This window comes from Schistocerca piceifrons, chromosome 1 (assembly GCF_021461385.2).
Source record: "Schistocerca piceifrons isolate TAMUIC-IGC-003096 chromosome 1, iqSchPice1.1, whole genome shotgun sequence".
In the NCBI taxonomy this organism is placed as follows: Eukaryota; Metazoa; Arthropoda; class Insecta; order Orthoptera; family Acrididae; genus Schistocerca; species Schistocerca piceifrons.
Window position 1 is genome coordinate 1045618223 of NC_060138.1, and position 25183 is coordinate 1045643405.

Consider the following 25183-nt stretch of genomic DNA (forward strand, 5'->3'; position numbering starts at 1 on the left):
CGGTTTTCAGGCGTCTCGGATTTCTAAGTCTGTCATCCATGTAATAATTTTCCATAGTGAGACATGTTAATAATGTTGACTTGTGAGACTAGGTGACACTGTAACACAGCATTACTACTGAAATGTTTAGATATGTTCTCTGTAGCGACTATGATTTTTATGTATTATCAAGTTCGCCACTGTGTAGACGTTGCAGACTAAACTCGAAGAATACGTCTATTATAAACATATTGTTATCTGAAAGTTACAAATAATTTTGTAAAGACTGGATAATAGACACGTAGAATTGTCACGGACTTGTATTATACCGATTCACAGAAGAGTGGTTCAAAGGAAGTCTCTGTAGTTGGAATTTTCCTCTCGTAGAGAAGATATTATAATTATTGCCGCGCCGAGATGCTACTTCACACCTTCGGCATCTAAAACTGTAAGATCGACACACTTCAGGTTTTTAGATTTATAAAAGGATTGCCCATTTTTTAAGTGATCTGGACAATATACTTTTTGAGTTAACTTTAACAATTTCATAGTCACCATTATCCCAAATCAGTATTAAGCGGAATGGGATCCCTGTCCGATTTCCTTCTGTTCTGGCGTCACATTATGAACGCAAAAAATTGAATAATGTTCAAGACAATCAGTTCGCCATAAAGAAAAACTGATTTTTTTCTTGAACTGAGAGTTCAAATTGTTGCTAATTAATTAAACTCATTACGTAAGGTTTGAGCTACAACAATAATATTTTTTGTAATCGTACTGATTCCTTCCAGTATTGTCTTGGTGCTTTGCAATTACTTTGAATGATTTATGTTTAAATGTTGTAAAGTTATGAGTGAAATTTTAAATACTTGTATCAAAATTCATAACAATGAAGATTATAGGGAGATTACGCCATGTCAGTATTAACGCAACGCGTACTTCTGTGACCCCTTCAGTTTTTTTCCATTTTGTTTATTATTTGAAAGAGTTTTGAGGTTTTGAATACGATTTAACTAAGTATTTTATGAATCTGAATATGACAACTCATTCCCGGAAAAGCAGTGACTGACGTCATCAGGACACTTGTTAGTGATTATTACGTGAATTAGCCATATTATAGCCAATTGGGTTCAGAAATAAATTCCCCACTTTAGGACTGACGATTGGATGATTTCATTCCATGAAAGGGATTTCAATAAAATGCAAATATTAATTAATAATAAATTCGACTGACAAATCATTTGATTTGACAAATGATAGTAATTACACATCTTTGCACTCAACCTTTATTAAGACATTGTATTCAGTTACCATATTGGTGACTGGTCTTCACTGTCCACATAATTTCGGTCAGTCTTCTTTGGAGCCTATGCTTTTCCGACAAATTAGGATTCACGTAATAACATTAGATTATAAGACACACCGTATGAAGTGACAATATTACATACATTCAGAAGTAACTTCAATATTCATTCAATGAACAGTAGACGGAAAAACGATACGCACATTGTACAGAAAGGTTTACAATATTAAATGGGCTTCATCTCGAATAGGCTTCTAGGATATCGGAAAAAATGGAGCGATAAACCCGAAGGATTGAAATATATGTTGAAAGATTTCCTGGTGACACACTGCATCTATTCTGTACAGGAATTCGTCGCAGTAACTGAGATCTGTTCTCTGTAATGTGTTATTTATTTCTATTTTCTCTCCCTTTATCTTATGTATTATTAATTTTCTAATCAGTACCCTGTAAACTACATATTGAACAAGTATTTTTGGCTCTCTGACAAATAAATAAAAATAAATAAAAGTATACGGGTAACTTTAAAATAGGTTCGCAGGCTGTCAATGAGTGTGCAAAAACTATTTGCGTTTATTAATCTCTTTACGTGGACCTCCACAAATGGACATTACTAGGACCAGATTGCTTGTTGCTAAGAGGCGAAGAACCACTTTCCGGAATTTCGAAACAAATCCCAGCGCTGCATGAGAATCTGGTCACCGTCTGTTGTGGGCCTACCTTAAAAGCTGAGTGTCCGCAGCTCGTGGTCGTGCGGTAGCGTTCTCGCTTCCCGCGCCCGAGTTCCCGGGTTCGATTCCCGGCGGGGTCAGGGATTTTCTCTGCCTCGTGATGACTGGGTGTTGTGTGATGTCCTTAGGTTAGTTAGGTTTAAGTAGTTCTAAGTTCTAGGGGACTGATGACCACAGATGTTAAGTCCCATAGTGCTCAGAGCCATTAAAAGCTGAGTAAACCAATGGCTAAAATAAAGCTGAAAAGGTTGAGACAGCCTGCTCCAGTTATCTTCGAAGAAGTGCGTCGAAGAATGAAGGCAGGGGAACAAATATTAAAATGTTCATGTGCTTTGCTGATTACAAGAATGTTTTCGACAGTGGAGTGGTCTAAGCTATGGACTACTCTCATCGTGATGGGGAGCCCGAGACACCTGGTATACCTGATCCGTCAACTGTGCTTTTCAAACACAGTGACAGTAAGAATCAATAACACCGTCTCAGACGTCTTCTCTATGAATGCCAGCGTGAGGCAAGGTTGCATTCTCTCTCCGCTATTGTTCAATACACGCAGTGAGCACATAATGAGGGAAGTTCTTGAAGACTGGTTGACCACATTTTTGTAGGTTGCAGAAAAGTTAAAATTGCAGAAAAGTATGCACCTAACACCGCCATAACTGCAAAACTAGCTGGAAACCAGCATCTGAGGGTTGACCGAACGAAGCAGAATCAACCACACAAAGACAAATTCATGATAGAAGATCACCATAATGAAAACAGACCTGACATCGCAAGAATTGCTCACTACGAGGTCGTCAATTGCTTCAAGTATTTAGGATCTATTGCCACTGATGCTGGAAATGAAATGGCTCTGAGCACTATGGGATTTGATTTCTAAGGTCATCAGTCCCCTAGAACTTAGAACTACTTTAACCTAACTAACCTAAGGACGTCACACACATCCATGCCCGAGGCACGATTCGAACCTGCGACCGCAGCGGTCACGCGGTTCCAGACTGTAGCGCCTAGAACCGCTCTGCCACCCTGGCCGGCACTGATACTGGAGACCGCGAGTGTGGGATCTGTAGACGCATTTCGATTCAGAGAAATTCTGCAGAAAAACTTGCTCGTATCTGGAAGGACACATCTATCATTGCCATGACGAAGTTCACTCTCGTTCGAATTCGAATCTTCCCTATTGTGATCTACGCAGCGAAAACTTGAACGGTGAAGACCGTGGATCGTCGCAGGATTGATGCTGTGGAAATGTGGTGCTACACAAGATTAATTCGAATCGGATGGAGGGCACATCGATCTACTGAATCCGTCCTGAGGCAACTCCGGATCTGAACAAGAATGGTCACTCTTGTCAACCAAAATTAGCTGAATATTTTGGTCACATCGCCACAAGGCAAGAGGCAATGGAAAGTGCTGTGTCGTCCGAAAAAGACACAGCCAGGGCAAAAGCACCACAGGCGCTAAGATGCGAGCTGGTATCATAGACTCGCCGCTTGGGCGAGTTCTACCTGCGCTACGCGCGGCACTGAGGATGAAGATATCGATTTCGCCTCGGACAGTTGCCGGCCGATTACAATCCGCCAATGACCGGACGACAATGGACGGAAGCCTATTCGGAAGATAGAAGGGCAGCTCTCGTCCACTTGGTTATAGATCATCGTCCAGGCCTGACTTAGACGGCGAACGTCGTTAAGTGAACTCTAGAAGTGAACAGGCAGTTGTTGTACACTGCATTTCCTACGCACTGTGGAAGTTTACCTACGGTTATTTGCACTTAGCTATGGAAGGCCATTTTTTTGTGTTATATTACATGCAGTTTTTCAGGCTTCACTATTCGACAAGTCACAAAGACAAGTCAGCCTTTTAAACTTATTTGTGGGACTTTGTTATTAATTTGTTGGAGTGTTGTAGGACCTTCGTTCTGCTATCCTGTTACCTGACCCTGGGGTGTAGCTGTGTAATAGTGGGAGGAAGTAATTGTCTTAGCAGTGTACTGCACCAGAAGCCGTTTCACGAACTCACAAACTCGGCCTCCCGTAACAACAGTGGCAACTCGGCCTCCACAGCAGTAGCGACAAGGCCTTTACAAAACTGGCGACGAGGGTTTACGAAATAAAGAACAATCATAGAGGGAATAGTCGAGTAACCTTGAGACTTTGAGAACGTGCACTGTTGCGGTGAACAGACCAGATTAAGAGTTTGACTGGGATGGGCTTGCAGCAAATAAGCCATCTTGCCCAAGAGAGAGTTTTGAGGAGGCAGACTGTCCCGGGGCTTGCCTCTTGCGTAGTATTAGACCAAAGGGAAGAAAAAAAAAAACAACTATTATTGAGCCGGTCGCTGTGGCCGAGCGGTTCTAGGTCCTTCAGTCCGGAATCGCGCTGCTGCTACAGTCGCAGGTTCGAATCCTGCCTCGGGCATGGATATGTGTGATGTCCTTAGGTTAGATAGGTTCTAAGTCTAGGGGACTGCTGACCTCAGATGTTAAGTCCCATAGTGCCTAGAGCCATTTTTTGAACTATTATTGGTTACACCAACAGAAAGACACACGCAATGACATATAGGGTGTTGGAGGGATACTTCGAAAACGTGTGACTTGGCTAGAAATTCAGCGTAAGACCGCCTTTTTATGGAGGAAAACTGAGCGCCGTCCATCTATCGGCTGAGTTGAATATCAGCTACGTTATCCCACGGATAAACCGTCTCCCGGCCAACAATGACATTACACCTCAATTCAACCGAGATGTCAAGGAGATGTCAAAGAGAACAGCATGATTCAGAGGAAAATCTGTTTCAGCGTCGTCACAGGGTCAGATAAACTATTAATTATAGTCTTAGATTGAAATATGTTTGATCGAAGAGGGCATTGATATGATTAGTTTACATAGGACACATCATTGTTTCTTGCCTGATGAACCGTCCTGGGACACAGTGTGTGGCGGAAGAGTCTGACTCTTTAATGTCCGCTAGCTATAAATACGGATTTTACGAGACCACCTCGCTTTCTGTTTCAGTGATCCCGTTGTTCCAATTCTATGTAATTATGGCGCGAAATCGAATGGTAAATAAAATGACAGAACGTAAACATGAAATATTTATAGATTCACACACTGAAACAAAGCGTGTAAAATGTATGCACGTTCATGACCATGCAGTAAGGCGAATATGCACCAGTAAAAAAAATATCGACTGCCAGATAACTCGACCAAAGCAAATGAGGACGATCGGGTGAATGTGAATAAATTAAAGTATCAGCAAAAAGCTGTAAATACATTACCCGATAAATAACGTTCCATAAAACGAGATATTTTTTGCAGCACATGAAATATCTAACGGACTGGTAGACGTATTTTGTGTAAAGAGAGCACAACCCGCCTGTGAAAAAGAAATGCATTGGAAGTCAGTGATGCACTGTTGCTTACGGATACAATGGCTATTAAAGAAATCTGTATCACTGAATGGTTTTTCTGCAGAATATACTTCTGTAAACCCAAAGTTCAGTAACGCAAGAATGTATATGGACATGATTTCAGAGTGGATGTACTAAAATGTTATAGTGTAGTTCTGAATCCTCAGACTGCTATATTCCTTAAATATTTTCAATATAAAAGGCGTCATCTCAAGAGCATGGCGAAGGGCAAAGGCAGTCTTTGACCAGAATGCAGTCGCAGCAACTGTGATAACTAGAGAAAAGATAGCCTACTAAATGTAGCGTCATAGTAAAACTGTGAATGACAGAATAAATACTTTGTCTCACGAGAAGAACACATGTAATTTAAAAGAGGCAGTTGTTTTTAGGGCATAGCAGCTTACAAAAACATTCAGTGTCTGTGCATTAAGTTCTAGCGAGCCTATGACAGACCCACAGAACTAGACTCTACAAAGCATTAAGCGAATTTAGGATACCCATTAAAATCATTAGGATATAGAACTGTGCTGGGATGGCTCAAAGGCAGTAGTGAAGTTCAGAGGATCCATGTACCCCAACGTCCCAATCAAAACAGGTTTACAACAAAATGGTGCTCTTTCATGTATTCTCTTCAATCTTCCATTGGAAAAAGTGGTTCGAGAGAGCAATTTACAGCTATACAATGATCTCAGATTCGAACACAGTAAAGTAAATCTCCTAACACTCTCAGATGATGCAGTCTTACTCATTGAAACAGAAGAAGAGCTGAAGAACCTGTACAGATCTCTCAGGCACAGTGCCAGCAAAATTGGACTTCTGATAAACCAAGAGAAGGCAGCATATATAGAAATAGGTCGAGTCATAAACCCAAATCCGCACTTTGAAATTGACCGCTATTCTAGATTCAGAAAACTTCATCAGTTTAAATACCTAGGATCGCATTTCAACAGAAAAAATATAACACTGGATGTTAATGAGAGAATAGCCTCAGGATCAAGATGTCTATACGCTCTAAGCAGCTCACTCAAAAGTACAGCTTTGGAAAATGGTTCAAATGGCTCTCAGCACTATGCGACTTAACTTCTGAGGTCATCAGTCGCCTAGAACTTAGAACTAATTAAACCTAACTAACCTAAGGACATCACACACATCCATGCCCGAGGCAGGACTCGAACCTGCGACCGTAGCAGTCGCTCGGTTCCAGACTGTAGCGCCTAGAACCGCACGGCCACTCCGGCCGGTACAGCTTTGTCGATTACCACAAAGATGAAGATACAATATGTAACACCATAATATGCTCAGTAGTACTGCATAGCGGAAAGCTGGACGCTCACCAAGAAAGAAAGAGAAGAAAATGTTTTCGAAAGAAAAGTGATGAGCAAAATCTGGGGACCTGTGCTGGAGAATGACATCTTCAGAGTTCGAAAGACAACTGAAATTTATCAGTTAATGAAGCAACCTACTATCGTCCATAAATTAAAAAGTAGGAGACTGTAGTCGGCTGGGCGTGTGGCTGCAATGGAAACCAACACAGTGCCTAAGAGGGCATTTGAGGGCACTCTCCAAGCAACAAGACCACTGGGCATTTGGAATTCTATGAAATGTATTACTCTGGATTTTCATACCATATTAAAATGGATATAGCGCTAAGTTTGTTGGTAGAAATAAGAAAAATATATAACAGAAGGTGACTGCAAAGTGTACTACTGTTCAAGCCGCACTGACTTCTGTTGCTCTGACTCTCCTTGCCCCAGCAAATAGAAGATCATTTGCTGATAATAAATTCCATATGATAACATTAAAGTAGTAAAGGAGTTTTGCTATTTGGGGAGCAAAATAACTGATGATGGTCGAAGTAGAGAGGATATAAAATGTAGACTGGCAATGGCAACGAAAGCGCTTCTGAAGAAGAGAAATTTGTTAACATCGAGTATAGATTTAAGTGTCAGGAAGTCGTTTCTGAAAGTATTTGTATGGAGTGTAGCCATGTATGGAAGTGAAACATGTACGATAAATAGTTTGGACAATAAGAGAATAGAAGCTTTCGAAATGTGGTGCTACAGAAGAATGCTAAAGATTAAATGGGTAGATCACATAACTAATGAGGAAGTACCGAATAGAATTGTGGAGAAAAGGAGTTTGTGGCACAACTTGACAAGAAGAAGGGACCGGTTGGTAGGACATGTTCTGAGGCATCATGGGATCACAAATTTAGCGTTGGAGGGCAGCGTGGAGGGTAAAAATCGTAGAGGGAGACCAAGAGATGAATACACTAAGCAGATTCAGAAGGATGTAGGTTGCAGTAGTTACTGGGAGATGAAGAAGCTTGCACAAGATAGAGTAGCATGGAGAGCTGCATCAAACCAGTCTCAGGACTGAAGACAACAACAACAACAACAACGACAACAAACATTTCATTGTAATATTTCCTGCAGTAATGGTATGAACTGTGTTATTTTGAATTCCCAATTATGAAATTCGCGATGGTATTTTCATAGCTTATTCAAATAGATATAACGCTGTGGAACCCATCTGTGTCGCTGACGGGTGCATCACCGCGTACGCGAATCAGCGGCCTGTTATTTACTCGAATTACATGACCTTTGCGGTGACATATAATAGAAATGGAAATGTCGTGTGGTTAGGGCGCCTGGTGCAGGTCTTTCGATTTGACGCCACTTCGGCGACCTACCACCAAACTGGCGCGTCCCGGATACGCAGAATCAGTGATGTTTTTCGTTCCAAAGACGGACAAACATGCTGACGAGCACGTGGTCATAATGTTTTGCCTCATCATTGTACAAAGAAGGACAGCACAAATGGTCACAGGTTTGATTGATCCACAGCAGGGTGTCACTGAAATGCTTAAAAGCCTAAACTGGCCGACGCATGAGGATAGATGCCAATGATCCCACGGAAACCTTTTTCTACAGTTTCGAGAAAATATAAGATTAAACTAATTACAGTGCGCACAGAAGTATTTAAGCAATCATTCTTCCCGCGTTCGATATGTGAATGTAACGGGAAAAAGTCCTTATAACTGGTACAATGGGAAGCATCCTCTGCCATGCGCTTTACAGTGGCTTTCAGAGTATGCATGATGACTACTTAAACACAGGCGACAGAATTTTTTGTAGTTTATTATAATTACAGCATATTGCGCTTAATAGCACACTACTGCAAAAGTCAAGAAATTACCACTGAAATAGTTTCATCTAGCTTTTTTTCGGACTTTACAAAATACCTTTGTATTTCCGAAATTTATTTTTCTTTTGCACGTTCACACGCTGCTATTGCCGACGTTTTCTTGAATAAGACTGTAGACCTACAGAGTCTTCACAGGGTGGTGTGTTTTTAATTTGTGCATTGTACGCATAAGACATACGTAACAGGGACTTCTATTGGTCTATTTGCAGCCTCGACTTAACACACTTCATATCGGAGAGTTATGTTGAATCATTATCTAGGGAAAAAGTAAATTTGAACGACAGCCCTTAAGTGACAAAATGAGCGGCCCACTGTTAGAGCCAAGGGAAAATTGTTCCAACAATGAAATAAACGAGAAAGAAGATGTTCACACGGCGTATTTGTTCAGAGATGTGACAACGTACGCCACGTGAGAGTACCACATCGGTATCAGCGATTCTGCGTTGTTTTGACACAGCGTGAGCTGCAGATATCGAGCAATGGTCCAATAAATCACATAGTGCGTCAAGGTTACTTTCATATGCAACGTCCCATCCGTCATGCAGCTCCATACGTCAGCGGAGCGCAGAGTCGCCACTAGGTCGATACGCGTCCTGCGAAATGAAATGAAAATGTTTGCTGAGTGAGGGGCGCCCGGCGAACCGATATCTCCTCGCAGTGGCCCGTTTCAGTTTTCTTGCTACGTTCGCGAAAGGTAAACAAGAGCGAGTCGTCACAATAGCTTCAAGGGCTAGGGACTGAGACCTTACACAGAGGACGTCAACTCCTCCTCTGTCAGCAGGGAGGGATGAAGGGAGGGAGGGTATCCGAGCCCCTGCCAGCGGACAGCTGGCTGGAACTCGACGCGGCTGTACGAATGGCCTGTAGCTCACTCAGACTACACCAGTGTTCCCCAGCATAGGGTGGTGGTGGGGGAAGAGAGTACGATGAAATTTTTTGAGGGATTAACACAACGAATGTTTAAGTTCGTGGGTTTCTACGAACACAGTCCATTTGAATAAAACTGATTTGGATATTAAGCCGCATCATTATGAAACACTAGAACCACTGAAATGCTGACGTTTCGACTGACTCGTGGTGGTCCTCATCAAGGCGGCTCGAAGAGGAGCGCTGCAAAGTCGATCGCAACATTGGCATTTTAGTTGTTTTAGTTTTTCATAGTGATGTGGCGTAGTACCAAGATGATTTTGTCCAAAATGAGGCTTTGTTTGCTTTTTATTATATAGATAATAATAAATATTATCTGCCGTTTGCAACTGAATGCTGAGTTTCCTTTTTGCCACACATGTTTCAGTTACACATATATTAGACATCATCAGTATTCCATAAAATGAAAGACAATCAAAATATTTTATTATGACACGTGCCGAGTGTCATGGCACCACAGTTACGCTATCTTACTGTTTACAATTATATAAGGCATGGAATATCTTCTCCTCATTCCCCTATCCGATCAGGTGAAACAACTTACGTAATAAGGGCATTGAATAATGAATGTACTCACTTCACATATGCAGAAAATCTAAGAAACGAAAATCACTACCACACTGGGATAAAAACAGACATGCCAATATGATGCCATAATAGCTCTCTAGAAAGGGCCTTTCATAAGGCTGTAAATAAAAATGAAAATATATCCAATTACCAAAGAAGCAGTTCCATAAGGAACAATATAAAAGCTAATTCACTGATAAGCTTTAAAACGTTACTAAATATTATAATATCAGCAATAACAATAATAATAATAATAATATTGAGAAAATATTGAGGATGATTTTCCACCGCCAGGGCTGGAAGTCTATGAAGTCATCAAATCAGAAACAACAAAGCAAGTGGTGATGACTCTATTACTGCAGAATTATTGGAATGGACCGAGCCAAAGATTATAAATGATCTTCACTTGCTTTTGAGAAACAGAAAAGATTCCAGAAGAGTGGAATACAGCATTTATTCATGTGTTACACAAAAAATGAGAGGAACAAAATTTCAACATTTACAAAGGAGTATCATTTCTGAGAATGGCATACAAAATATTGTCAGTCATATCCAGTAGGCTTGAAGAAACTTTTCACAAACAACTGGGAGAATATAAGGGTTATTTCCAGAAAGGAACATGCTGAACAGGACAGATCTATAACTTTAAATCAATGATTCTTGATAGAATGTTTATCAGCAAACCTACAATAGTATCATTCATTGACTTCAAGAAAGAATTTGATTCAGTAAACACGGAAACACTAGATTAAAGAATTAGAGAAGTTGGGGGTAAATCAAAAGTAGCAATCGTAATTTGTTACACTCTAAAAAAATAAGATATCTTAAGTTAAATCTGTGGGGAAAATATCTGAGTCATCTGAAATAAAAACTAGCGTTAGAAAAGGGGACGGATTAACTGCGTTTTGGAAAAAATTGTAAGAATATGGAATTTGGAACTACAAGATCACTAAATTGAACCAATAAATGTGGGAAGGAAAAAAAATGGAATTAAGGTAAACTGTCTGGCTTTTGCAGGCGATTTTACAATAAACAATCTGACAGTAACAGTTGTATTGTACTGTATGGATCTGGGGACCTAGAAACGACGGAGAGGCTTCGTCCCCGCCGTAGCCCTCACAACCCCATAACAGGTTACAGCAGTCCACTCACCCCAACGACGCTCCACATCGAACCCAGGGTTATTCTGCGGTTCGGCCTCCAGTGGACCCCCGCCCGGGAACGTCTCACACCAGATGAATGTAACCCCACTGTTTACGTGGTAGAGTAATGATGGTGTTCGCGTACGTGGAGAAAGTGACACGCAGCAATCGCCGACATAGTGTAACTGAGGCGAAATGAGGGGAACCTACCCGCATTCGCCGAGGCAGATGGGAAACCGTCTTAAAAACTATCCACAGACTGGCCGGCACACCGGACCTCGACACTAACCCGCCGGGCGCATTCGTGCCGGGGACCGGCACGCCTTCCCGCTCGGAAAGTAGTGCGTTAGACCACACGGCTAACCGGGCGGGCTGACAGTAACAGTTACTCAGATAAATGTTTGGAAGAATAACGGATGGAACTGCTCTCAAAATTTCAACGGTAAAAACAAAAATGATGACAAATATAAAATATACACCACAATACACAGAAATATTAATAGGTAAAATAGAGCTGGATAGTAAATTTAAATGTTTTGGAGAAGCTCTACAGCAGAATAGACTGGAAAAAATTGCTATTGATATACAAATTAATAAAACTGAAAGAGCATTTGGTTTAGCAAAAAATATCAACAACAAGAAGTCCATAACTACAAAAACAAAACTAAAATATTATACCCCACACACACACACACAAACAGAGAGAGAGAGAGGGTGGGGGTGGGGGAAGAGTCCCGCCACTGCCGAACCAACTACCCACCATCCCTCCCCATCCTCTACATCTCACATCATTCCTCAGTCAAGCAAGTTCAATTTGAGTATGCAACAAAGAGAGTTATATCCAGGAAAAAGCGTTACTGTAACACAGGATTTTTCGGTAACCTGTATTGTGTACAGTTTACGCCTAGGTATGCATCAACGGACAAAGATAGAGAACAGTAACGTAAAAGTGAGTGACAAATCACAGTTCTCTAATTGCAAATACTGTAACAAATGGGTTATGTGCTGCCAGGATAAGGTGCCTATAACAAAATATGTAAACATTTATGTTTTACATAATTTGCTTGATGATCCTACAGTTCGAGATATATTCGCTGAATTGTCGGTTCTTTAAGAATCAGCTTTATTGGTTGTAGCTATACTATTAATCTGTGACGTATGAGAGTTAATAATGCCCGTCCGGGACTCGAACCCGGATTTCCAGCTTATCGCGAACGGTCGCCTAAACCACTTAGGCCATTCGTGCACCGTCCATGACGAACCCAAACTTCCATACGTCATAGTCTAATCTAACTACGTACTGTAATATGCTGCAAGAATTTTTTTCTGTGTATTGTTCAAGTTTCATTGAGCTATGTTATTTGGCAGTGTGACATAATGTGAAAGTTGATTTCGTCCTTACTTTCTGCATATCATTGTATTTACTAAACACGAACGAAAACGTAAAGTATTGCAAGATGTTCGAGATTCTCAGAAAAGTAGGTGTGAGACACAGAGAAAGACGTATCGTGTCCGATATGTACCGGGTGATAAAAAAGTCAGTATAAATTTGAAAACTTAATAAACCACGGAATAATGTAGATAGAGAGGGAAAAAGTGACACACATGCTTGGAATGACATAGGGTTTTATTAGAACAAAAAAAAACAAAGTTCACAAAACGTCCGACAGATGGTGCTGGACAGCAAAACGTAAGTGGCTGCGCATGACAATCGTGTATAAAAGGAGCTGTAATGAGAGACAGAATCAGATGCGCCAGCAGTCCCAGCATGTTGATGTTACCTGAAAAGGCGCTTTTAGTGAAGCTGTATTATCAGAATGAGGAATGTGCTAGTTCAGCGTTACGATCCTATCGCCATAGGAAGGGGATCCGAACGGGTAAAGGCCCGTTGAAAAATGCAGCTGTGGCGAGAATGATTTCGAAGTTCGAAGCCACGGGTTGTTTAGACGATGGACCCCGTAGTGGCCGACCGAGCACAAGGCGTAATGCTGCTGAGACAGTTCAGGAAGAAACGGAGACTGTAGCGGGTTCGTCTATGCTCGGGGAAGTCAGCACTCGTGCAGTCGCACGTCGCACCGGCATTCCATACACTACTTTTTGGTTGGCACTCAGGCGTACCCTCCGATGCTATTCGTACAAAATCCATCAGCATCATGAACTGTTACCTGGTGATTTAGTGAAGAAGAGGGCATTTGCGGTGTGGGCGTTTCAAAAGATGGCGGAAGATGACGATTGGTTGAGTAACGTGTTGTGGACCGACGAAGCTCATTTCACGCTCCGAGGGTCTGTCAACGCCCACAACTGCACAATTTGGGCTACCAAAAATCCTAGAACTGTCGTGGAAACTCCATTGCACGACGAGAAAGTCACGGTATGGGTTGGATTTACCACATCTACCGTTATCGGGCGTTTTTCTTCGAGGCAATGCGTGATTCTGGTTTTGTAACTGCTACCGTGACGGGTGAGAGGTACGCCGATATGTTACAGAATCGCATCATCCCGAGCCTGGCTGATAAACACCTGCTGGAACGTACGATGTTTATGTAGGATGGCGCTCCACCCTATAATGCTAGACGCGCGTAAGATCTCTTGCGCGCGTCGTTTGGTGATGATCGTGTGTTCAGCCGCCACTTTCGTCATGCTTGGCCTCCCAGGTCCCCAGACCTCGGTCCGTGCGATTATTGGCTTTGGGGTTACCTGAAGTCGCAAGTGTATCGTGATCGACCGACATCTCTAGGGATGCTGAAAGAAACATCCGACGTCAATGCCTCACCATAACTCCGGACATGCTTTACAGTGGTGTTTACAACATTATACCTCAACTACAGCTATTGTTGAGGAATGATGGTGGACATATTGAGCATTTCCTGTAAAGAACATCATCTTTGCTTTGTCTTACTTTGTTATACTAATTATTGCTATTCTGATCAGATGAAGCGCCATCTGTCGGACATGTTTTGAACTTCTGTAGTTTTTTGGTTCTAATAAAACCCCATGTCATTCCAAGCATATGTGTCAATTTGTACCTCTCTATCTACATTATTCGGTGATTTCTTCTGTTTTCAAATTTATACTGATTTTTTGATCACCCGGTACAAGAACGAAGAAGGAAAGATAAGTGGGAAAACCAAGTACGTAGTGCTTGTAATGAAAAGGGCTTAAGGCAGGGACGCTTTTTTACTCCACTACTGTTCAAGCGGCCGCCCGTGGTGCCCGAGGGGTTCTAGGCGCTTCAGTCCGGAACCGCGCGACTGCAACGGTCGCAGGTTCGAATCCTGCCTCGGGCATGGATGTGTGTGATGTCCTTAGGTTAGTTAGGTTTAATTAGTTATAGGGGACTGATGACCTCAGCAGTTAAGTCCCATTGTGCTCAGAGCCATTTGAGCCATATTGTTCAAGCTGCATATCCAAGGCGCAATAACGGAATTCAGGAGTGGAATTAAAAGTCAGGGGGCAAGGATATTGGTGACAACATTTGCTGATGACATTTTATCCTCAGTGAAAATGAGGAATAATTACAGGACCTGTTAAATCGTGTGAAGAATCCAATGAACAGAGAATAAAGACTGACAATAAATTAAAGTAAAACGATAGCAACGAAAGACAGTAGAAACGAGATTAGCGATAAAGTAACATCAAAACTGAGAACTACGTTGAAGGCCAAGTGAAGACGTTCTGCTATTTTGCATTGAAGTGTGACGACGAAGACATCAGCATGAGTTCACTGTCACGCTCCTCAAACCACTGCAGCACGACTCTTGGCTTGAGCCACGAACAGTTACTTGCTGGAAGATAACATCGCCGTCGGGGAAGACAGCAAGCATAATGGAATGCCATAATATTTTTGTAGTCAATAGCTGTCATGGTACCTTCGATTACTACCAGAGGACGATTGGAAGCCGATGAATGTCCCTCATAGCATAATACTGCCTCCATTGTTCTGCGCCCGTGGCGCAGTTCATGTTTAGAACAGTTGTTCTCCTGGATGGCGGCATATTCGAATACAATGATAGACTCGAACTTGATTCATCCGACCAGGCGACACGTTTCCATTGATCCACGGTCCAGTTTCAATGATCCCATTCAAAGGGTTCAAATGGCTCTGAGCACTATGGGACTTAACATCTGAAGTCGTCAGTCCCCTAGAACTTAGAACTATGTAAACCTAACTACCCTAAGGACATCACACACATCCATGCCCGAGGCAGGATTCGAACCTGCGACAGTAGCGGTCCCGCGGTTCCAGACTGAAACGCCTAGAACCGCTCGGCAACACCGGCCGGCAATGATCCCGTGCCCACAGCAATTTTAATTGGCGGTGTCGTTGGGTAAACATGGAAACATGTAGGGATCGTCCGTTGAGCAGTTGTATGATCAACAGTATCCGCTGACCGGTTTGCTGCGGAACACTTGTCCATGGACCAGGACTGTACTCTGTGTCACATCCGCACAGGTCAATGCCTGTCCTGCTTTACAGAGCGACCCCCCACGTTCTGTTATGAAGCTTGTAAATCCACCACCTGGTTGTTTCACCATCCTGCAACCACTTTCCACACATCTTAACCACTACAGGGCGCGAACAGCCAACGAGCTTCGTCGTTTCTGAGATGCTATTTCTCAGCCGCCGGGTCTTAACAATCAGCCCTTTGTTAAAGTCGCTTGCCGGTAGATTTTCCCATCTTCGGCTCACAACGTCTCTAGGATGCCCCGCCCCCCTCCCATCCGTCTCGGACCCGCTTAAATAATTTCCGTACCACGTCACAAAGTCACCAAGCGGCTTTCCGAGGCCTACGACAAAGACAGGCCGCGGCGCGTACGTCACGAAGGTAGGCCAAGCCCGCTAAACTCAGGAGGCAAACTACGTTTCTACACCTGTTAACTCGTAACTGGGTGTGTATGTACAAATGACAATTGCATGCCCGCATCTCGTGGTCGTGCGGTAGCGTTCTCGCTTCCCATGCCCGGGTTCCCGGGTTCGATTCCCGGCGGGGTCAGGGATTTTCTCTGCCTCGTGATGGCTGGATGTTGTGTGATGTCCTTAGGTTAGTTAGGTTTAAGCAGTTCTAAGTTCTAGGGGACTGATGACCATAGATGTTAAGTCCCATAGTGCTCAGAGCCATTTGAACCATTTTTTTTTGACAATTGCATCTTCTACTGGAATCCACTATTATGGAATCTTACTGTCATCAGTCCTGCAGTGATAGGAAGTCGATAAGCCTACTAACAATTTGTTACAGTTGTACTGAGGTACAGTACAGTTAAAATCATGCCAAAATGATCTTCTATGAACGGAGGACTGTTACGCAGAAGAATCTATATGCTGTAAACAAGCTGTTATATCATTTATGTCGAGCGTTGATTTTAAATATTGTTGTACGACTAGTAATCAGTCACACTTCATAACAGCAGATTCTAGTAGAAGATGCAATTCTCGTTAGTACCTGCACACCGAGTTGCGAGTTAACAGGTTTAGAAACAGTTTTTGCCCGCTGAGTTAAACGAGCGAGCGAGCTCAGGCCTGTCCTCGTGGGCGTGGCGGCTTTCAGTCTCGTGATGGGCAGTGATCAGTCTGTGTTGCCTCATCATTTTTTTTCCTGACATGGACACGCAAATGTCTAGAAACAAGAATAATTTTCACAAGGACTTAAAGTCACTTACTCTTGTACAAAAAGGTGTGAATTATTCAGGAACACACATTTTCAATAACTTGCCAGCAGCCATAAAAATCTTAACAACCGATGAAATTCAGTTTAAGAGAAGCCTAAAGGTTTTATTGGTGGCCAACTCCCTCTACTCCATTGATGAATTTCTCAGTAGAACGAACTGATTTGTGTATATATACAATCTTACTTTTGCACCATTTCAGTGCAGTAATGTGTTCATTGCAAATAAGTATTGTAGCAGTCCTGTTATATGTTTACCACCTTATAAATAAAAAAAAACATTTTTTTAAAATTTTAAGTTCAGATTAATGCAATCTTAGTAAATGAGTGTTTGTATAATGATTCTTTGATATAGTGTTCATTAAAAAAATGATGATCATTCCACTTATTACCTGTGGAAGGTACATTAGATTATTTGTTTCAGTTGTAAATATTTGTCATGTGTTATTGTTTTTCTGACATGTTCTACATCCTGGAGGACTTCCTCACTACGGATCAATTGGAATGTAAGTAAATCTAATCTAATATAGATTCGAAGACCTTTTTCATTAAATAAGGGAGATTTTCACGTAGGGAAATTCGAGCCAAGTACAAAATCTTGGACCCCTCGAAGATAAGGCACAATATAAATTTGAATGAAACACGCTGGCAACTGAGGAAATACAATGATTCTTTTATTTCGACCGTTTCAGTTGAACTGATATAAGATTTTACTGCAGTGGTTACCGGTTTCGAGCTGCCACGCCCATTCTCAAACCACACATCTTGATATTAAACTTAAGTATTCATACAATATGGTGTATGAATCATTACGGTTAATATCAGAGTGTGTGGTTTGAGAATGGGAGTGTCACCCCGAAACCGGTAACCACTGCAGCAGAATTTTGTATCAGTGCAACTGAGACGGACGAAATAAAAAATTATTCAGTTTCCTGGTCTGAACAGTTACAGACCTACCATCCCGTGGCAGCATGCCTCGAATAAGCAAGAGCTTGCAAAGTTTCAGTACAAGTTGGTGGCAAGTATCCACATCATTAGAAAATGTCTTATCAATACTGACTCTAATACACACAGCTTTTCTGTAGTTAACTACGTTTTCGACTACGGCAGCAACTGAAATAAAGCGAGGAGTAAACATAGACTCGGAATATTTGCCAGACATCGGATAACAAAACGAATAAAAGATTTGTTATAAATAAGCTGTTACATTTCATTGCCTCATTGTATCATGAATTAATAAAAAACCTAGAACACATGCGAGTTTTTTACGTTTGAATGTTAAACTCTATTCACCTTTCGTACTTTAAAAAATGGGGATGTTATTGTTACTGTCTGATGTTAACCTTTATTGGGGGTACTGGCTAATATCTTACCTCGTGCACTGTTAACGGTCACACAGTGGTTAGCCACTTTATTTCTTTCTTTTTTTTCTGACTGGTTTGATGCAGCTCGGTCGAATTCCAGTCTTGTGCCAACGTCTTCATCTCGGGGTAGCACTTGCACACTACGTCCTCAACATCATTCTTGACGAGGCCAATTTGTCATATTTAAAATTAGGCTACCGTACGTTGTACCAAAGGACAGTTATATTAGGGCTACTATTCTCTGTACACGAGGTGATGCACAGAAATTCCGGAAATATATTATCCTTACCTAAATCATATTCTGCTCTATCACCTACGAAGTATTCATCTTGCCAGCGAAACAACGGCCACAAATTCTGCCGCTTTTGAAAAGCGACTTGGAAGTCTTCTTTGTTAGGGTGTTTAGAATCTCTTCGCCCCGTCAACTTGATTTAAATCTGTGGGAAGTACAGGAAATAACATGGAACAAAATCTGGTGAGTATAGTGGTTAGGAAACAATTGCCATCTTGTTTAGCAGGTAATTCCAGAAGGATGTAGGCTGCATGTGAACGAGGATCAACAAGGACGTAATGTTACCCGACTTCCATTTTGCCCGAGGTAAATGACTCTCTTTGCGACGACTGATAGGTAGTTCCAGCGTCATGGCCATAAATCCATCTTCCATTCCAATGACACCCTTTGAAAGAAGGTTGGGATCGTCTTGATGCAGTTGTTTAAACCTCTGAATTGCAACATTTTTAAGGGCGAAATATGTTGATGTATATTTATTTTAAGTAATGTTGTTGTCAGAAATAACAATATGAAGAAATAATTTGAAGAAAGAAAAGCGAAAGAGATTCTGGTCGGATGTAGAATAGACCAGTGGCAAGACGAAATCAATACCTTCACTGAGTGATGACAATGGTGATGTTACTGATGACAGCGCCACTCGAGAAGAGTTACTGAACACGGTTTTCCGAAATCAGTTCACAAAAGGAGACACAGGAAATACTCCAGAATTCGAATCAAGATCAACAGCCAACATGAGTAACTTAGAAGAAGATATCCTCGGTGCAGCTGACAACACTTTAGAAGCTCTAGGCTTCCGGTCCAGCTTGTATAACAATCAGGTTCCTTTCAGTGTATGCTGATACAATAGCTCCATACTTAGCAATCATATACAACTGCTCGCTCGTAGCAAGATCCATACTCAAAGACTGAAAAGTTATACAAATCACGCCAATACCCAAGAAAGGAAACAGGAGTAATCCGCTGAATTAGAGACCCATATCACTAACGGCCATTTTCAGTAGGATTTTGGAACATATGCTGCGCTCGAACATTATGAATCACATCGAAGAAAACGATTTATTGACAGATAGCCAACATGGATTCAGAAAATATCGCTCTTGTAAAACAAAAGTAGCTCCTTATTCTCACGAAGTAGTGAGTGATATCGACAGGGGACGTCAAATTGATTGCATATTTTTAGATTTCCAGAAGGTTTTGACAACGCTCCTCACAAGCGATTTCTAATTAAATTGCGTACGTATGGAATGTCGCCTCAGCTGTGTAACTAGATTTGTGATTTCTTGTCAGAAAGGTCACATTCGTAACAACTGCAGTTACCGACAAAAATGGATTAATAGCTGGCGTTCTCCAAGGAATGTTATTTGCCCTCTGCTGTTTATGATGTATACGAACGATTTAGGAGAGAATCTGATCAGTACTCTTACCTTGTTTGCAGTTCATGCTGGTTATTTGCATTCTTGTAAAGTCATCAGATGATCAACAGGAATTGCAAAACGATTTAGCCAAGATATCTGTATGGCGCAAAAAGTGGAAATTGATTCTAAATCATAAAAAGTGCGAAATCATCAATATCGGCACTAAAAAGACTTCACTACATTTCAGTCACACGATAAAGCACACAATTCTAAAGGCTCTAAACTCACCTAAATACTTAGCGATCACATTACGGAGACTTCAACTGGAACGATCACGTAGGTGATGTGGGGAAAGCAAAGCAAACACTGCAATTTATTGGCAGAACACCTAGAAAATGTAACAGGTCTGCTAAAGCGACTGCTTACACTTCTCTTGTCTGTCCTCTTTTGTAGTATTCCTGTGCGGTGTGGGATCCGCATCAGATAGGCTGATGAGGATACTGAAAAAGTTCAAAGAAGGGCAGCACGTTTTGCAGTATCGCGAAATAGATGAGAGGGTACCACGGATATGATACACGAATTGGGATGGCAGTAAACAAAATAAAAGGGTTTTTCGATGCAGTAGGACCTTTTAATGAAATTTGTCAACAACTGTCTGTTCAGAGTGTGAAAATATTTTGTTGGCGCCCACCGACATAGGGAGAAATGATTATCATACTAAAATAAGAGAAATCAGAGTTAGCACGGATAGATTTAAATTGCTTGCTTCTCCTGTATTGTTAGAGAATGGAACGGTAGTGAAGTAGCTCAAAGGTGGTTCGATGAAACGTCTGCCAGACACTTAATTGTGAGTTGCATAGTGATCACATAGCTGTAAATGTAGATGTAGATGAGTCCATTCTCGTATGGAGCGTCAATAGTGATTGTTTAGATGCCACTGTGTGCACTGTAATCATATTAATCTTGTGTACACGATCCCTAGCAAGAGGGTAGGGGATTTCAGGATATTCCTTGATTCACTCCTTAATACTAGTTCCTCAAACTTTGTACGTAGTCTTTCGCTGGATGGTTGACGTATGTCCTCAACCGTCAGTCAGTTCAGGTTTTTCAGCAACAATGTGATGCACTCCTGTGAGACAACCTTAGACCATTCGTGCTACCCTTCTTTACATGCTGCCAGTATTCTCAGACACTATATCGACATTCTAGAATGTGTTTCTTAAGTGTTTTGTAGACAGTTATCTTTATTGACTGATAGCGATACCCCTTGAACCTTGCATTGAACTCAAGCCTTCTTTCTGATTAAACTGCGTTAGAGGTTATGTAACAATTCGATGTCTTATCCCCACCTGTTACACGCACTTATTTGCGTGAGACGATCGATGCCCGCCGTAACTCGTTGATATTATAGTCATACGTTTCAAAGTTTTATGAACTACACAGTTTTACATTTCTGTACATTTAAAGAAACTTGGCAATCTTTCCAGCACTTTGGTATTTTATTAAGATCTGATAGGGTATTTGTGCAACTTTTTCCAGATAGTACGTCATGTATTAGAGTGCTGGATGCTGAGTGAACCTTCGGTTATGAATACTATACCTTGGATATGAGCGGGGTCCTGATCTTGGGGGATGATATGGGATGGCAGACGGCGATGTAGCGGTCGGCGCTCATGATGGTCAGGAAAATGGAGCTCGTAAACTGGTTGATGCTCGTCGTAGTCATGTAAACCTGTGAACAACGTGCACGCCACTCAGTTGTACAGCCTGTTCCACTGACAGCAACTTGTTATCTGTAGGAAGAAAGACCTTTTTTTTTTTTTTTTTCAAAACTCGTGTAACCTTTACACAGCTGTCTATCAATATTCTTTTTCAAATGACCAGTTTTAGATGTACGATAGCAACCTATGGTTCCTGCATTACAATAAAAAGGAACGTCTGCCTTCTGCCTCATATTTCAGCTTAAAAAGTCGAATAACTAACGAAACATTACGAATGGGAACTTAAAAACATCAATGCAAGCACATATTACTTAGAAACACCTACTTTGGGAGGATTTAACGTAATGCATTATTTTATCTTATCCATAAAATGAAAGAAAATTCTGTAGATCATTATGAGACTTGTGTTACTTCGAGTGTCTCGATACACCATTACATTGAAAGCGCTATTATTTAGATAAAAATTGATTTTTAGAAAAATCTTTATTAGCCAAGATCGCATACAAGAAAACAGATGATTAGTTTCGACTGTTTCCAGTCATTTTCAGATCTGAAATTTATTGAAATAGAGGGTTGCAAGAAAAGAACAGCATTCCACATTAATAGTATTTACAAAAGATTTCAACGATATTATTGAAGGGTACATAGCAGAATATAAAAAGCCGTGTCTAAGCTAAGGGGACGCTTTTTCAACTGGCTGTTAGCAACACAACGGATTGCCATCTGTAGAGAATATACATCAGCTGTCAAAAAATGACATAAAAAACCACTTACAAGGATCGTTATGTATGCTTGTGTAGGCACAAATGACAAGGTAGTAGCGTGAAAGTCACATGAAAAAGCATTACATTTAAGTAACACAGTGGAATACAATTTCGACTAGGATAGTAGGTAATATACAGTTAATTTATGAAATGAAAACAAAAAACAGTGAAAATTACAATTGCAATGAAATCGTTAGAGTAAAAAAAAAAAATTAAATAAATATAAATATGAAGCTGCAGAGGCAGACATTATTGCAGATGGCATAATGTGTTACAGCTCTTTATTAATATGGAAGGACTAATGGTATAATAATTTATACAGATTTACATAAAAAGTACCTTTTCTGTGTACAGATAAAAGGAATCACATTAGCATGGACTGGCTTAAAATTATAGAAAATATAAAAAGAACCATTATATGTGATCGTTATGAAGAGGCAGTGGCAATGCACATCGTAGTTATATCACTGATATAAAGAATGATAATCACAAATAGATAAAGTATGTTGGCCGGCCGCGGTGGCCGTGCGGTTCTAGGCACTGCAGTCCGGAACCGTGGGACTGCTACGGTCGCAGGTTCGAATCCTGCCTCGGGCATGGATGTGTGTGATGTCCTTAGGTTAGTTAGGTTTAAGTAGTTCTAAGTTCTAGGGGACTGATGACCTAAGATGTTAAGTCCCATAGTTCTCAGAGCCATTTGAGCCATTTTCCAAAGCTGTACTTTTGAGTGAGCTGCTTAGAGCGTATAGACATCTTGATCCTGAGGCTATTCTCTCATTAACATCCAGTGTTATGATATTTGAATCATTTTTAAAGTATGTTGGCATGATGTGGCAAACAGCTGAAATGTAATAATCAGAAAGACCGACACTAAATGCACCTAAAATAGTGAAAATTTACATAATATGAAGCTCTGGTTTACCAAGTTACCATTGCAGACAAAACCTAATTGTCAATCTTAGTGTGCATTGGAAAACGTGTAGTGATTATCTGGATGTGTACGTCACTTGCAATTTTTCATTATACCATAGAACAACTTATGTATTGAACTATTACAACGGAGTGAAGAAAAACGAACAGTTAAAAGTGATATGTCTAAAATATAAAAAAGCTTAGGGTAAGGCAATGACGGTTACTGATGTGTATGTTAATGAATACATCCAACTGCTGTGTGCTATGCACACTACAAACGTACTAAGCAATGCAGTAACTGTCAATTTAAACAGTAGACATGGGTAACGTACCAGTTAGACAGGCGACACTTTTTTGTTGTACCACTGACTCATATTTACTTCATTTTATTGGTCTTAACCGATTGCTTTACGCATGCCTTTTTATATTTTAGAGCCACTTTTAATTGATTTCTGTTCTTTACTACAATGTAATGGATCAATACATAAGTTGTTCTACGATATAATGAAAAACTGCAGGTGATGTACACATCTAGATAATCTTTATATATTCACCAGTGCACACTAAGACTGACTATTAGTTTTTGTCTGCTAGAATGGTTTATAAGCCAGAACATCATGTTATGTAAATTTTCACTACTGTGGAGGCATTGTCTGTTGGTGTTTCCTTATTTTAGATTTCAAAAGTTAGACACATTTTGGCCATTGCTACTATCTATTTCTGCTTACATTTTTCTATAGTGAGACCATTACGATGTACATTCAAATTGTCTCTTCTTAACAATCACATATATCTGACATCTTTATATTATTTTAAGCCAGTCCATGGTAATGTGATTTCTTTTATCTGTACACATGTAAAATACTTTTTATTTAGATCTGTATAAATTACTGTACCATTGGTCTCTCTATTTCAATAAAAAGTTTTATAACATTACACCATCTGGTAGGGCGTCTTTATATTTATGCAACTTGTCTTTTTCACTCTAGTAACTTCATTACAACAACTGTAATTTTAACTTTTTTTGTTTTCATTTTATAACTCAACTGTACATTATTCATTGTACTACTCGACATTGTATTATACTGTGTAACTGTAGTGTAATGTTATTCCTGTAGCTTTAACACCGTGCTTCTTCATCGATTTTTATGTGTTTTTTGTCTTCTTTTTTTCTTCATCAGTGATTCCGTGTGGATCTTTCATGATATCTTTCAAATTCCTTCGATGAGAACTGAATTCAGATTTTTTTATTACAGAGGGCGACCAGTCCCCTGACTGAACACGCTGAGCTACTGTGCCGGCTTCAGCACGTTGAGCTATCCAAGCATGACACACGACACAGCCTCACAGCTCTACTTCCACAAGTACTTCTCTCTTACTTTCCAAACTTCACAGATGTTCTCCTGCATATCTTGAGTGGCAAGCTCTCTTTCTTTCAGGAGTACTAGTCTCTCAAGCTACGCAGTTAGAGGTAAAGAGAAATAGATGGAAAGAAAATAGCGGCGTTCAGAGAGACAGAGGAGAAATGCCTAATTTGGAACTCAAGAGGAAAGTGGCCGAAGAGCAAAAAATGAGGATTCAGAGAGGAGCAGAAAAAGTTGATTTGAAGCCTGAATTTCATGTTTCTGCTGATTTTTTCCCTACCAGTCTTCTGACTGGTTTGATGCGCTTCGCCACGACACCTCTAACGTGCCGTCTTCGATTAATCATTGTTAGACATATTCCAGTCTTTGGCATCCTCTATAGCTTTTACCCTCCACGGCTCTAGTAGCATGGAAATTATTCCCTGACGTCTTACCACATGTTCTATTATCTTATCCCCCCTTCCGACGCGTGTTTTCCCTATATTC

At 40.8% G+C, this 25183-nt stretch overlaps 1 protein-coding gene across 1 annotated transcript in view; it reads right to left on the bottom strand.

Moving 5' to 3' along the window:
* LOC124796431 (somatostatin receptor type 2-like) overlaps positions 1-25183 on the bottom strand; it is a 715939-nt gene that overhangs the window by 19107 nt on the left and 671649 nt on the right. The window contains exon 5 of the mRNA XM_047260622.1: positions 21537-21668. Coding sequence (XP_047116578.1) covers positions 21537-21668 — 132 coding nt within the window. The remainder of the gene's footprint in view (positions 1-21536; positions 21669-25183) is intronic.